The sequence below is a fragment of the Varroa destructor genome, unplaced genomic scaffold, assembly GCF_002443255.2.
Source record: "Varroa destructor unplaced genomic scaffold, Vdes_3.0 BEIS01000007.1, whole genome shotgun sequence".
Lineage (NCBI taxonomy): Eukaryota > Metazoa > Arthropoda > Arachnida > Mesostigmata > Varroidae > Varroa > Varroa destructor.
Window position 1 is genome coordinate 11,256,707 of NW_019211460.1, and position 16,388 is coordinate 11,273,094.

Consider the following 16,388-nt stretch of genomic DNA (forward strand, 5'->3'; position numbering starts at 1 on the left):
ATGCGCGCGTCATTGCCGCCCCTGTCCAATGTACACATAACTAAGTTCTTGGTAGCAAAAAAAATTATTCTTCTACATACGTACATACAGTTGATATACGTCGTCGAAAATTAACCGTATCGTAGACGAAATGCATTTGAACTGACAAGCTTCGCCACTTAGGTGGTCTCGGTTTTAGCCCGTAAGTAAATGGGATACGCTTAAAAGAGAGAAGAATCTATAAATACATGCATACAAAGTTAAACACTGAAGACTTCATTATTTCGTCCATGTTAGAAAAAAAGTACCTAAACTCAAGGCTATTAGATGACTAGAAATCTCACTACATGGCCACATGCTCACAGGTCACGGGGATTTCCTCATCTAGCTTATAAACGCATGGTGGTTGGCTGAATTTAGCCACATGGATAATTTATGAATTAAGACAAACAGTCAGTACATAACTGTAATCGAATTCAGCCGTTTGTTTTAAAACGTAAAAAGAATTAACGGACGAAAGACAAAGAAATTACTGTCTTCTTTCATTTCAAATGATACAAAAAAGCTTAACTAAGCTGAGAAAAAATCAGCTTTGCACACGAGAAATAAATAAAATACTAGAGTTATTAAGTGAATTTTTTAATCAATTTGTTGATTTGCTTCGTGCCGGGAGATATAGTGGGCCTAAACTGTATTTCAAGCTGTGTTCGGCGAATCCCACCACGACAGCTTCTAAACAACATTTAGTTATATTAACGTCGGCCTTTTTACACAAAAAGGCCTAGCCTACTTGCTTACGCTTAGTCGAACTTCCAATGTGATTATGTTGTGAATTTTCCAAAACTTTTAACAAAAGCTATCTATTCATCCCAAGATTTTTAAATCCAGCGTCAAGGCTACATTGTTCAAAGCCCCCAAGTTCAATCTCCGAGTTTTCTTAATGTGAGGCAAAATTTAGCCACGCGTACAAATGCACAGTATGCATGTGTCCACCTTCTTAAGTACGGTTACTCCTTATGCACAGCTAGTATATGCTACTAAAATGTGTCAGGGAAGATAGCAACGAGGTGATAAGGGACAAATTTGCGTGAATAAAAAATGCGATGGTTATAGCCAATTCATCAGTTCAATGCCGGACGAGGTCCTGGCTTTTCGTCCAATCTCTTTTCACCTACGCTCGTCCTGACTCTACTTATGTACTTGTGGGGGAAGACGTCTGTACAATGCCTTTGTCTACTATGATGGAGGCGTTACCATGGATCTTTTTTTCGTCGAGGCGATAGGAGGGATCATGTCGAATGGTATGTAGCAGTTATGCGGTGGCTACTGGCTGGATATCTGTGTAAAAAGTGCTTTCGACTCGGTCTTCGGTTGGGCTATCCGTTAGGACGCGTCCCCGCGTTTGAAGTGACGGATTATCCAGCGCGGCTGTAGTGTGTTTCTATTGCCATCAATACTAAGACTCCCTCCAACTAGAGATCTACATATTAATTGAGAATTCGTTGCTATTGCAACTTATCGCAGTTAGGTTAGCTAGCAGTAGTGGGCGGTGATTGGAGAACGTGCTTGTCAGGCAAATCAGAAGGGGGTAAACGCTAAGCGTAGAACGCTTAGGGTGTACGCTTAATGCAAGCTTATGAAATCGCGACGTTCATAGAATAAGCGCACTATAAGCGCACAGTATAAGCGACACTGGACCCTGCAACAATTGGGGACAAAAGGCGTCCGTTATCAGGACAGCTCTACCTGTCCCAGTTTTGTCTTCAGGACATCATACGGCTCGACGGATTCCGAAGTTCCAGTTGCACTCAAGTACTGCTAGTTAAGGAACCGCGGTCAAAACGCTTTAACTAACCAAGTTAGTGAGCGAACTTACCACGCGAAAAGCACTAGGGTGTGACGACGATATATATCAGGAATGAACAAGAAACATAGCTTTGCTTGCCTGCCTGTGTGTATTTCTCATAGACTACGCACGATAAAAATCTTTCCCGATTGCAAGATTTTATCTCCTATAGCAAATAATTAATAATAAGTATAATAACTAGTTGGAATGAAAATGTTGATGAGTACAATCAGCCAAATTTCACTTTGGCTATAACGATACGTACGAAACATATCGTATATAACGAAAAGCGTAGGCCGACGCAAAAAGAAAAGCCGATAGAAAATCTTACAGTAATAATAATATTATGCAGCAATTTATATTCATTTAATTCAAGGCATAGTTTATTATGTTTATGTTGTTACAGTAGACAGGTAAAGATACACAATTATAATTCAGTCAGCTTAATGGCAATGGCACAGAGGCTTGATAGAGAAATAAACAAACGTAAACAAATAATAAAATTGTGCTCAGACAGCTGCTTGTACTAGCAGCCACAAACACCAATCATAAAAATCATATAAATTGCACGTTATTAAAAAAGACATACATTTTCTTGTTTGCTATCAAAAAAGCGAGCAAGTAATTAAATTTAAAGAGAGAGAAGACATTAATTTAATACGGGGAAGAATTCATTTAAGTTTTTTTTTGTTTTTTCTTTTTATTAGACTGCGTCTAGATACAAATATCTTAACGAAAAATTCTTTATTCTCGATTATGGCTTGAATTCAGGATCTCAGCCATTCTCTACTTATTGCCAAAATATTCCTGTGTTTGTAGTTTGGACGTAGCTTTTTGACAATAGACGTGCGTTAAACGATATTAAAATGTGTCAACTCATTGAAGTATCGTCCAATTAAGCTACATACAAAAAATCCGGCACCATTAAACTTGGGAAGAGATAATAGGTTGAAGATTCGAAAAATGCGAGGGTTCAAAAAGGCCAAAACACCCAAAGGGTGCAAAAAATTTCTTAAAAACTAATCGTTGGAGTTCATGAACAACTCAGTTCACAACTGATATTCTATTCCTTAAAAAGCGGTTAATTTTTGCAAAAAAGAAAGAAATATATCGAAACTTTTGAGTAATTCTGATTAATTTTTGAGCCCTTTACGTGTAGGTTCTACTCAGGATTTTCAGGTTTACCTGATAGAGACCTTCCTCGGGCCTTTTATAGACGGCATGATGACTAGCTATAACGTAGGCTATCTGTTTCAAGGTAATAAGAAGTTTTGATTATGGGTGGGGGTTCGTCGCACGTGAAGACATTATACAACGGCCAATCTCCGCACAAAGTGCATAAACGATTTAATATTTGTCCATATGATAAGTTCTGTTTTAGACCGAAATAGTCTGATCTTATAGGACTTAATGACGTACCGCCAGATTATTTTGTTCTTTTGCTCAGGCACGGGTACCGAGTTATATTAAACTGGTGGTGGCCTTGGAGCGTTGTTGTATGGTAAGTTTGACGCGCTTTTGCTGTATAATTGCCATAGTATTGCTACTAGACATCGCTCGTCGGTAGTAAGTTAAAGTATGAAGAAATTGACGGACACCTCCTTTTTCGTCCGAGTTCACAACGTCTACGATTCGGGACGTGAACGGATTTCCATAAGTCGATTAAGTATTACCTCTAGCTTCAAAGCTCGCCGGGTAAATAATTCATAAGCAAAGCAGGTCAGACGGGTCAGAATAGGGTTACGAGAAATGACTTTGACACCGTCGAATTTCAAAATGTACATTTCTAAAATAGGTAAACTCAAATGGAGGAGAACAGACGACGTTTATTATGCAATAAAAAAAAATCTATTGGTTTCAGGTGTTTCGTCCTGCTGGAAATAGAGTCCGCCATCTTCATCAGTCCCCCGAAATGCATGGTAAAACAGATTCCTACAGTAAGTTCGGGTAATTGGGACTAGTATACACATTTTTAAAAGCACCCCGCGTATATATATATTCTTGTGGACATACCTCAAGTATACATCGGAAACGGACGACGTTGAAGATTTGGAAGCCAAAATTAAGCAATAATGCGTCACACCACCAAATGAATTGTTTTCTTAGGCCTGTGAGTCGATAGAATGAAATTCCTCCGTTATCAGCCGCGTTTTGACCTTAACGATACCTTTATGCATATGTATGTAACAATAGTCTAGAATTAGCTGAATCAGCTTTTGTGATTATTCCCAATATTGTCGCACTTTGTGACACCTGGTTATGTGCTCGAACCGTTTCTCAGCCGTAAGGATCCCATTCGCTAACACAGACGCGTGTACATCTTCCGCAACCGTTGGGCTAAGATGTACTAGTTTCGGTAACGATTCCTTTCACACTGGGAGGTACCACGACAGATCTTGACGTCACGAATTCGCCGACTGCTTCGTTTATCTTTGAATCCGTAAGCCAACGCCTCCACCAGTCATACCGGCATAAATGCCATTTAGCGGAACAATATTTTCTCTCCATATATGCAGATAGCGAGGAAAATGTCCAAGATTATTGCTAGGAGCCATAACAATACACATATAGATGTATATACGTGTAAATAGTATATATGTATACATGATTTTCTAACCGTGTGATGTGGATGTAGTCTAACCGATGATGAAGAGTGTGGTGTTAAAATTTGAGGGTACCGAATAGTAGCTGGGTAGTAGTAATCAAATCCCCGAAATAGAACAACTCCATTTTTCTATGCACACCGAAAGATTCTAACTTTCCTCTCCCAACCAAAACAGATGTCGAGGCGTCGGTAATGGTAGCATCAGCCATTAACTATTCTATTCAAACAATTAAATAGAAGATTAAACCAGACGGGCGCGATAATTTATATATATATATGTATATAAGAACCGATAATACTATAAAAACGTAATTACGTACCATTGAGGTTTTCAAGCCGAATGATTTGTCGTAGCAGGTCTGAAAGTACAGAACGATATAGATAATCTCATTAGCATAGATAAAATGTAATAATCTTGAGTCTTTCGGAAAAGCAAAACTTAAAGCACATGCGCAGAACGTAACAACATGAGCTTTTCTGTTCGCAATCCCCTGCGTCGATGTTTATCCATAGTTATGTATTTGTGGGTGCAAAAAGATTTAAAAAGTCAAGTGATAGGGTGGCCTACATGAGGCCTAAAAAAATAGAAGTCCCCTAGTATTATAGTCTTCGTGTCAATTATAGCGACTGCTAACATGAATCTCTTGCTTGCAGCATGGCACTCCTGTCGAATGAACGACTGGACTCTCTCAGATTGAGTAAGTTATCTGTTTTTTTTTGTCAAAGAGAGTAGGTTTAATCGTCGCTGTTGTCGAACAGAGGGCCGAACTCGCTGATGTTCTTACCATTAGTTTAACAAAGAATTGGCTTTTTTTTTTTATTCGTTCGATATGCTCAGGACGAAATTACTTGATTTAGGTACAAAATGGTTCAAACGTAGCTTTATATGTGTATTGTTCAGGACTGTTCTGTGGAGCAAGTCTTTTGCTAACTTGAAACCAACACTTGTGTATATTTCTAAATAATTTAAAAAATGATCTGCCTCAATTAAGGACGGAGCAGGAAGGGAAGCCAGGATGTCTGCGAAATCGAATTTTGCCTTTCGCCATTTCCCCTATGGAGTGAGCACTTTATATACCGTCCAGTACCAAAATGATCGGTTCCTGTCAGGTGACAGACATCGCTGTAGATCTCACGGACGAGTTTATACGTGAAGATAGGTCTAGTGATACGAACCTCTGATATCTGTATATAGGATAGAAGTTAATTTGGAGAGTCCTCATAATATTGCTACGTTATACGCCTCGGTTCAGAAACATACCTAAATATGAACGACGTCCCGTGCTATGTGTCAGAAGTTGACTGGAAAAACTGTTTGCTTATTTAGCCTAGCTACATAAACTCATCATTAAAAAAAAATTCTAAATACAGGTATACATCATCTTTTCCTACGGTTGGGTGTTGGCAAGATGAATAGCAATTATTAATAAAAAGATTGATACTAGAGTTGGGTGAACATAATATATTTACAATTCTCTAGCCACCTTTTGATGAATATCTTTCTCCATCATATTATCCTGTCCTCACTTTCCACAATTCACTTTTGTCGGATTTCCAGTTTGAATCAGATTAGTTTTATGCTTCAATATCTCATCCCGAAGCTCTTCAATTTGACGTATTATTTTGCACACAACAAGTTTTTCTGTTTTGCCAGCGATTTTAGTTAATGCTACGGCGAACTTGTGCTATCATTGGTTCCCCCACCCTCCTCCTGTTTAACTCTCTTGATCAGATTTTTGCCAGTTCATCATTCGAATTTTCTTTTTAAATTCACTTCGCTCAGATCAGAGTTTAGACTGTCAACAGTATCGACGTCATCTACCAAACCAGCGCGTATCTCAGAGCGAGTCTCGGACATGCAGGAGCGGGTATTCAAATAGATCTGAATAAATCCGAATTGGTCGGATGCTGGTAGCAGCGACAGTGGTGATAATGATAGTAGCTACTGCCGTCAACCTACTTGACACTTAAGCAAGTGGTTCAGACCGCGCATGAAGAAGCAATAGAGAAGGGGATCAGCCTGCAGGTACTCACACTATTATCGTCAACAGGCTGGATTTTGTCTACCTTCATACGGTCAGACGTGAAGCGCTATAACCATACAAAGCGTAGTGCACCAGGCCATAACACTTGCTCGTTTAAAAACTGTTCTACAGGGAAAAAGGTTGAAGAGGATACTGGCAACATGCTGCCTCGACAACTAGATTAAATGGAGTTCTCTTTTTGTTCCCTAGATTGATTTTGAATAATGCTGAATTACACTAGGTTTGTGTGGCGCCGGCACAGAATCCAGTACAATATGAAGAAGAACAGTCAAGTGTTCACGCTAATCAGAGAAACCACGCGGGGTTGTATTGAATAGCTTTTCTTCTGGAATAGAAGAATACTTCTGCCCACCACGTGGTTTTCATGTGACTTGCGGCCGTAATGAAAAAGATGACGGATACTGAGCATCATGTTGTGGACTTATCAGACACACCGAAATGGCGAAACGAAAGAAGGAAGCCAGGCATCAGAGGGCGAAGCGACAGCGAAGAGAAGCAATAGAGAAAGCTATGGTAAAAGCTAAAACTTCTATCGATTAACTCTGACGGATGTATACGTAGTTTACCTGTAGTATGTCGTTAGCCCAATCTCTGACACATAAACATGTAATGAAAGCATTGTTCTCCACTAAACAGAATAGCAGTGGGTATCAAGATGTGCCATTTTTTTAGCACATAACATGTGTGGATTGATTCAGACCAGATTTAATGCTCTATGGGTTCTTCAAATCGTCAACCCTGATTTTAACTGTGTGATAGGTTTACTGTCAAGTACACATCACTGAAATTAGCCCATTTTTTTAGTCGAGCAAATGAGCATCAATATTGCACACAAGCCCACGCTGCTAATTAGAGAGGAACAGGGTACGGCTAAGTTTTATATGTAACAATATTTAACCCCGAAGCAAGCTGCAAAGGAAACCTCATCCCGAAATTTAAGAAACTTTTGGTATCTTGGGTTTTTAATGAAAAGCTGCCGTCATTTGCTTCCAGTGCACTATATGCATACAATGTAATTCGCTTTCCCGAAGACTATCAAAAAGACTTTTGCTCGTGAAAATTTCAAAAGGTTTCAATTCAAAAGATATTAAAAAAATCTATAATTACCAATCAGATATAACGTAGTTAGTTTAGTTACCGTTTTATTATTATTATTAGGTTCACGTAGTATAAGCTCGTGCTGGCCAAAACAAAAAGCCACCCCGTACTACTAGACAAAATTTTAGTCCATACTTTGAATTTTCACCTCAGATCACTATTACCATCTAGTAAATACAACGAATCGCCTGTCACATAGAGTCACAAGGCAAACAAAGATACGGCCTTTCCCATCAAAGGCACATTTGAGGATTCAAGGCCGCAGAAGGTTTAAACAGCGGAAAAAATGTTTGCATCATGGTCACTATAACAGAAAGCGATTTTAAGCCCGGCTGTGCACAGCAAGATATTAACAGACATACGAAGAAGTAGTTTCGCTGTCAGATCCTGGCGACATCATGAAAATCAACAAAAACTATCTAATTATTCTGAAATACCAGCGATGCAGAGGGCCAAAACAGGCTCGGGACGCAAAAAGGTCCAGACCTTGGCGCAGAATTTTAAGAACATTTGAAGCATTATAGCAACATTGCGAGACTAGCTTTGAACGAAGCAGTTTATCTTTTTTTTACAATGTGCGTGGCTTCAGGGATAACTGTGGAAGAAAAGTGTCCGATAGCAAGGTTATCTCAAAAGTTTCGAAGAACCCACGAATCGTCTCCCGAGCATCAACTTCAAGGCGATTTCTCATTATTTGGTACATATTGCGCCAGTTACTAGGTTCGCGGCCATCTGCAGGGGAACTTTTTCATTTCTCAGCAGAAATAAACGACGAGAGGGGCAAAAATCGCGATAATGTCGTCAACGACCGTTTGACGATGTACTGAAATAGATTTCGCTTCGTTCCTGTCTAACACGAGGCTAACTACCGCAAGGGGTAAGCTGTGCGTCAATCGGGTAATTGCTCCCGCTGATTCGGATAGTGCACGGCACGACTGTTGAAGAGAGTAAAGAAATGCTAGGATAACAAAATCCTAATATTATATCACGGTTCGCGATTACGTGTGCATGAGAAGTTGTAAAACGAAGAGTCTATGTTTTAGTATCATAGTCTGCATAGACAGCGATCGGAATTCCTTTTCACACGAACCCAAGGCCGTTTACACACATATACATAGATGAAGTGACGAGAGTGCTGAGTCATCAAGAACTGGATATAATTATACTAACTTTCCCGGGTAATATCCAGTAAACTCTTGTGTGAAAAACGATTAAGTTCTTTCTTTTAGATGCGATTTCAATAATGGCGGCTACTTTAATTATTTCCGTTGTTATATGTTGTATAGCCGTTAATAATTCCGAACATGTTCCGATGAACTGGTCCGGGTATCTGATAAACGGTTATTATTAGAAAGATTGCTTCCTGCTCACGCTTGTGTCCGGTACGTGAAACACGGTCTCAAAGATCCATTACTGAGCCGATAACAATGATCCGACAGCGTAGATTTTTGCTAAAAAATAAATAAATAATTTGCTAATAATAATAATCATCAATAATAAATAAGTGAAAAATTCAGGTAATGCTTTGATTTTGATTAAATGTAGAACATGCGTAACGTTTCTACTGATTTTCTGATATCAAGAACCTGGGTACGCGCCACCGAAGAAGGTAAACGTATATCGATTATTTTTTTGACCTAAAAAAGAAGCCCTCGATATCGCAAATCGAAACTAGCTGATAGGCAAAATGATTTACCTTATATTCAGCAAAACAGTTGAAAATGTAGCAAAGTTGGTTGCTACATAAAGAACAGATAAAGTAAAACTACGAGGCTTTAGACCATTTTTATGTTACATAGAACATCATATACTTTGCATACGATACATGCCTACTATCCACGGAGACAGATTGAAACAAATTGTAAGGCCCGCCTTATTGATATACTAGTTAAGATTAGTTACTGAATCAATATAAATAACTTAATAAAAAACTAAAAATATTAGACCAGTTTAAAACAAGAAGTGACAGGTGGCATAAGTACTAAATATCATGCATGTGCTGTAGCAATAACAATTAACAACATGGGAAAAGAGGTCAAAATGGATAACAATGATGATAGTGAAGCACACGGCTAGAAGAGATGAAACTGGTCCTTTAAACCTATTTGAAATAGGACATACGTGTCAGGAAGTCATTTAAAATCATCTCGAGTCTTATTTAAACCAAAAAAGTGTAGCTTCTACGCGTTTGTTGTCATGTGCTGCTATTTTAAATACGGCATTTTCGTGTATGGAACAAACCTTTATTCAACAGCGCACCTATATCTTCACTTGTTTTTATAATTTTTGAAGTATCTTACAGTAAAACAATAAAAACGCATTAATAGATTCTTCTGAATATTAAAACAAACAAAAATATTATACATGTAAACCTACGCTAAGACTTCAACAAGTAAAGCCTAAGAAATTTGAAAAGAGTCTTCACGTACCGTACGTATCGCATGAACTAAAAAAAAAAAAAAAAAAACACTTTTATGGTATATATGGTTGTACCCAGCCATAGCTCAAGCGGTTAAAACTGTTCAGAAATCGGCAAAAGTATTACTAGGGTAAACAGATCGAGCTGTACATCCAAGGCAAGCATCAGTTACCACTTATCGAAGCTAACCGTCAATAACTTACGCCAAAAGTACGGAACCGTTTCGTCAATGTAAATAAGATTATACAGAATTTTTTTTCATTTGAACATAGTGCTGCAATATACACTTGAAGTTCTCTGAACAGCCATATATAATTAATAGTATTTGTAAAAAAAATAACATAATAATCTGATGGCGCATCTATCTAAGGGTAAAAGGTTTTTCTTTCGACATATATTAATAATCAGCAGGTCTGGGACTTACTCTATTCAAACATAAGCATCTGTTTTTGAATCAGGTCAGGTACTCAATGCGTTCACATAATATATGAGTAGAAGATTATCAAGCACAAGCATACCAGTTTATTATAATATATGTATATTATCAGTTAATGCTCCCCCCCCCCCCCAAAATGTGGGTAGGCCCATTAACTAACCCTTACCAAATAATAACAAAAAGCAGTTCACAAATTACAATAAAAATTAGGCTTTTGTAATAGTTACCACCTATCGTATGTTCGTTTTAATACGTAAGAAAATAGCTAACAAAGGTTGTACTATAATAGGTAATTTAACAATATGGTCCTGTATTCCTATATCTGTGTTTGGTTCGCCTGCAACGCTAATCATCTATTTATTTTCCTATATATTTGATAGAACCTTATATCACCGTTTTTCTATGTCTATCTATCTATCTAATTACTTTAACGACATATGTCAATATCGATGATGCTTGATTGTATTTAGCAGGCAGAATAAACCATTTGTAATTATCATGATAATGGCAATAAAAACAAGTAACAACAACTACGGGAATATTGCTTCCATCCAGTTGTTGCCGCTCACGAACACTAGCAACTGGATCACGACAAAAAATAATAAAACGAATAGCAAAGGAGGGACGTTGGGGTAAGCGAATGGAAACAAAATGAAATTTTCTAAGAGACTGACGTTGTCGCTACGACGGACAAATGTATAAAGTGGAAATTGGCGCAAGGTTATGTGGATGGCAGGGGTGTACTACAAGTGCAGCGTCCTGTCATTCATGCCCTCTTCTGGTTGCTGTCGACTACCATTGCGCCGCTGTTCTGTGAGCAGAAGCAAAATCAACTTGTAAAAAAGCAAACGGGAACTGAATATAAACGCCGCTGGCCCATAAGTGTGATGATAATAACAACGACGCAGGCACACACGCTGAAGGACAAGATGCAAAGAACCGAGCGAAGCGAAAAGCTACAACATATTTTGGGAGAAATTGGGCCTGGAATCGTGAAGGACAGGCTCTGCAGGCCCTGTACTGGGCCAACAACATTGCGTAAATGGGAAAGTTTGCAAGGCCTAGACAGGATAGCCCATTACCGCAAAAACTGATGCTGGATATGGCATTACTAGCGCCCCGACTTACCATGACAGTTAATTCGCTTCCGTCTTTGATCAGGAAATTATGCCTGTGGATAAATAAGTATATGTATCAGCAAGGATACACTCAACGTATTGTATAATTAATGGTATGTCAATCAAGGACGAAAGCCTGAATTTCATCTTTAAGGTCACAGCAGTAACTTGCTTTCGAACTTCAAACGGGTATTTTTCCATGAAACCCGATAGAGTATACTTTTATTTATTTCGGATAGAAGTGACGGTCAACATAGGCCACGAACCATATTGCAAGAACCTGTATTTGAGGCTCAAATTTTCTTTGATTCGGCCAGTTTAACATTGCAGAGATCAACAGAGAGAATCGACTGCACGAGAAATTTTCATAATTGACTATTTCATACGAGTCATAAATTTATCACACTTATATCTTGAATTTATAGTTTGGAACTAAAATGCTCACAAGATATCCTTGTGGTTTATTTGATCATTTTAATCTATATCTTCTGTTTTTTTAGTGCACTAACGGACAGCAAAACGCGTGAAGATCGACGGCACCAGTGTATCATTTGGTTTTGGTATAAACCATGTTCTCCATAGCAATCATCTTCTCGTTGCTGGTTGTCTATGGGTCTTTTGCGAATGAGGACGCTTGCCCCTCAGTTTTCAACGATCGGTGGAAGAAAAATGCGTGTCTTCTCGTCCTCACAAAACGACCGCATCTCTTTCTGGATCTGAGATACCTTTGTCGTTTCCGGGTCGCCCACTTCAAAACTGGGCAGCACCGAGCGGTAAAGCGGGCCAAACATAAGTGAGCGATAGATAATATGTAGCAAAGGCGCGATGCAAGTTAATGAGGCTTGATAGTTTTGTCCTTCGACAGCTTTGTTTGTGAAATCTAGAAATATCCGCATCTCATCAGAGGGAGGCCATGTCTCGTCTACGCAGTTCTATTATTTTCTCCTTGTTTCTACCTTGAATAGTACTTCTTTTCATTGCTTCCTTGCTTCTATCCTCTGTCCTGTCTCCTGTTCCGTGTTGGCTCCTGTTTTCCTACGACATTTTGTCGGAGCAGAGCAGCCGAAACAGCCGTGCAAGAAGAGCGCGTCAATACAGGATATAAACTACCGTTAAATTTTTAAACGATCCTTCATTTGTCCCGCAGTAAACCTATTTTACCAGAATGCCTTTCTATTTTCCTAATCTGAAGTCTTTGTCGGCTCTTCTATCGACCTTAATTCAGAAAGCAGCTGTAAAAGCGACCGTATAATTATATCAAGCGTATAGTTTTAAGGTTTAATTTGTTATAGTTGTAGACTGGACATGCTACAGGAACGAAGAGAAGTCAGAGCATGAGATGAATCGCATGGTGAGAAGATGGCTGACCTATTCAAATCTGCCAGTTCCCTAGTTTGTCTTACTGGATCCGATACCCACTGCTGGCGAAGGTGAGGCACACAATTTAGGGATTGGACTTCCGACAGACTAGCGATTTGCCGTACTACAAGGGCGCGTCTACGATGTACTGTCTACTATACAGCCCCAAACTCACTCGTTCCCGATTTTGAGCGTAGAGAAGACGGTGTCGACGTAGTCAGGGACTTGAGGTAACGAACGGGCTACCAAAGCGACGGCCTGTGACCACTTCCGGAGTAGCTGTGTCTATGTCCAAATTTCCGCTTTAGAACACCACTTTCAACCATCTGGGCCTACCAGTGGACGGGCGAACAAACTAGTGCGCTCGCTGTTCGCCGCCCGCCGTGCCTTTCGTTAGTGCAATAGTGGGCCAGTCCCATAAAACGAATGAACGGAGACGCCGACGCCGAAAACGGCAATGTTTACTCTGCTAAGGTTTGTACCTATATATCTCGTTTATCGAAGGACGACAGTGAAGCTGCTGACTTTTGGGAAACACTAATTAGCAACCCGTAAAGCTAGAACCCTACAGCGTTCGTATGGTAGTTGACCTGGCCTTCTAGTGCATATCACGGTATCATGGCTTTGCAAAGAGCACAGCGCATACAATTGCATGCGCTGTGCTCCCTGCATGACCCTCCTGTAAGACACAAAAGAGCTGCAGACGCACGCAAATTCGGCCGACAAAAATTTTCTAATTACTTCCGGCCGAGTTCGGAAAACTATGTTGAACTATGACTGTTTGTATCACGACTTGTCCTACATCTAGCTCGATAGCCAGAGCTACGGCGGAGTGTGGCCTATTAGCATTTTTAGGAGTGTTAGGTTTGTTGGTATGTATTTCTGTTTTTTTTTTTGTTGTCTATTGCCTATACATTATGTAATCCTTGCACAGCACAGGCAGTGTAGCCATTTTTACGTAACTGTGATATAGTACTATATAATACTAAACACTGATTACCTATTGAATACGGTCTACTTGCATGACTAAACGACGCGTTCCTATATTATTATCCAGTCCAACGAAAGTAGTGTTTTGATAAATTTTTTTTTCAAACAAGCTCACAAACACACGTTATATGCGAAACATGTAACTTACAATGGCCACGTCAGCTTTATTATTATTTGTTTAAGGCTAAAGCTTCTCACATATTGCATAAATATAAACATGCGTGAATGGAAGTTCTTGCTAGTCATCATATGTACCGTAAAATATAAATTAGATCGCTTGCTCATATTAGTTAGTGAGTTTATGTTAAAAAACGATTTCCTTAAAGAACAAGCTCGTTTTCTCATTCAATTCAGAATAACTATAACTGTATTAACATATACTTACATCTATTATAAAAACTTGTATTTTTTCCGAATTTACAAATGACGACGCACGTGTCAGGCATTTAAGTCATGTACAAGGCTCTTGAATGCAGTATCTCTCCGGCTGAACCCACATGTCAGCGTTCACCCAGTCCTGATCGAGAAATATGTTCACTAGGGCACGCCGTTACCTAGCTGGTCATCAAGCTGGGCAGTTATCTAGTAGCAATACAGAGGTCGTGTCCTTTACGTTTCTCATGCTTCTTCAGCCCTTATGCATCTGTTACTTGGTGCCGTTACTGCTACGGCTAATCCCTCTTTGCTCACCTGCCAGTTTTCGGTCGGTACCCGCCGCAGTGCACCTTGTATAGTACTGCTTCGATATACACATCGTAGCCACTGCCTCTGTGTATTTTGCCTACGTTGCTCATTCTTCCATCTTGTCAGGGGTCACAAACATCACATCCTGAACGACTCGACGATGAAACGACCGCCCAGCCAACCTCCTAGACCTCGTGAACGTACATACATTTTTTCTTGGTGTATGTATAAAGGCAGTTAGATGGCAAAGGGTAACATCGCAACCTTGTTTCCGCAGGATGTCGCTACAAAATGAGATACGGTTCTACCAAGCCATGATTGGCCGTGCACTGTTTCCTCTATCGCAAGGGTCACTCTGTTTCTAAGCGGCAGACAAAGTACTGCTACGAAGATCTGCTCGGCACGAAAAGACAACAAGACAGATCGCCGGAAAAATGGCCACTCTTCACGTCGGACACGCATAGCACACACACGCACGTAAACGAATACTAATCTAATGGTCATGCGGTTAGCAATAGACTTAGTAATAGACACCCCCGTTGTTACAAAAAAAGGACTATCAAGGCCGTTTCCTCTGCAGAGAACATGTAGACTTCGTATATGACGCGTGGAATGTCAGAGATGTTACCCTATTCGCTATAGGTTTGGATCCTACGTACGAACAGAGATGTGGACTTGAAGCAAACGATATGCACGCGCTTCTTGAGGTTCATAATATGGCGATGGAAAATATCAATAGGTCCTATTACAGGAGCTCCAAAGTCTAGTTATTCTTTGAAATTTTCGAATTACTCTAGGGATAGAACGAAGCATGGTGTTTTGCTTAAGACTATAGTTTATTTTTAAAATGCGACGCGTCACGCTAACCTTATCCAGTTAACACCCGGGCGCGATTGGCAGCCCTTTAAATATGTGTATCCATCGCACTTTTTAGATACTAGTTTGTATATTCCGATATCCATCTTTGTTTAAGCTAATATATGTTACATAGTACTCTATTTAAGGGTAGGTAAGAGTAACTAAGTGTACTCGACGTTCTAAATGGCCGAAAAATAATGCATCGGCGCCTGTATTATCGTTCGTCCAACATATGGGGCAGCCCGACTGTCCTGAAATATAAATGTTGCATGTTTTCCGTTATCTCCATGGTCTCGATCCGTGCAGGACGGACCGTGGCAGATAGCTCTTATAAAGAGAAAGAAACATAAAAGCATGCAAAAGATACGAATCGAGAGCTGCGCTCACGTCTGGATGATGTAAACCAACAATTTATACTTAGTAGCTGTGCAGAAGGCCCGCTTGCGCAAATCACTTGTCAAAATCGAAGACTCCGCAAACACTTATGTATCATCTCATCCGTTGACGTATAGGCAACGTATTTTTCTATTAATTATTTTTCATCTCAAGTTGTACGCATATGCTCTATTGGGTGGCGCTTCCTCTTTCTTACAAAGTTTTTCAGTGTCATTTCATAAATGGTACGTCAAATAACATTTTTGGAACTTTAGTTATTCCAGTTTATCTTGAATATAAGTCCTCTAATCATGGGCGTTTGTTGGACATATGATGAGAGATGTATATAGTTAAGGCCCGTAAGCTTATCTAGCACATATCCTTCTTGAAAACTGCGTAATATTAAAAATCGGTTGAAGTGCGTTCATTGGCGTGAAAGCCCTTATTTGAACTCCGCAAACTGTTTTTTTTTTTAGTAGAACTTCGAGCTACAAAGCTCTTTTCAGCTTTTACCATCCCGTCTGCGGAACCGTACGGAAACAAGTTCCCACACCTAATTCCGCTTGTTTCGGCAGT

General features: G+C 39.6%; 1 protein-coding gene across 4 annotated transcripts in view; it reads right to left on the bottom strand.

Moving 5' to 3' along the window:
* Positions 1–16,388, bottom strand: part of LOC111254013 (uncharacterized) — a 213,462-nt gene that overhangs the window by 110,658 nt on the left and 86,416 nt on the right. For 3 of the 4 annotated variants that reach the window (XM_086975599.1, XM_086975600.1, XM_086975602.1), the window contains one exon: positions 4,751–4,789. The exons of the other annotated variant lie outside the window; for it this stretch is intronic. In XM_086975599.1, the coding sequence (XP_086831725.1) occupies positions 4,751–4,789 (39 nt within the window). The remainder of the gene's footprint in view (positions 1–4,750; positions 4,790–16,388) is intronic. 4 annotated transcript variants of the gene reach the window in all.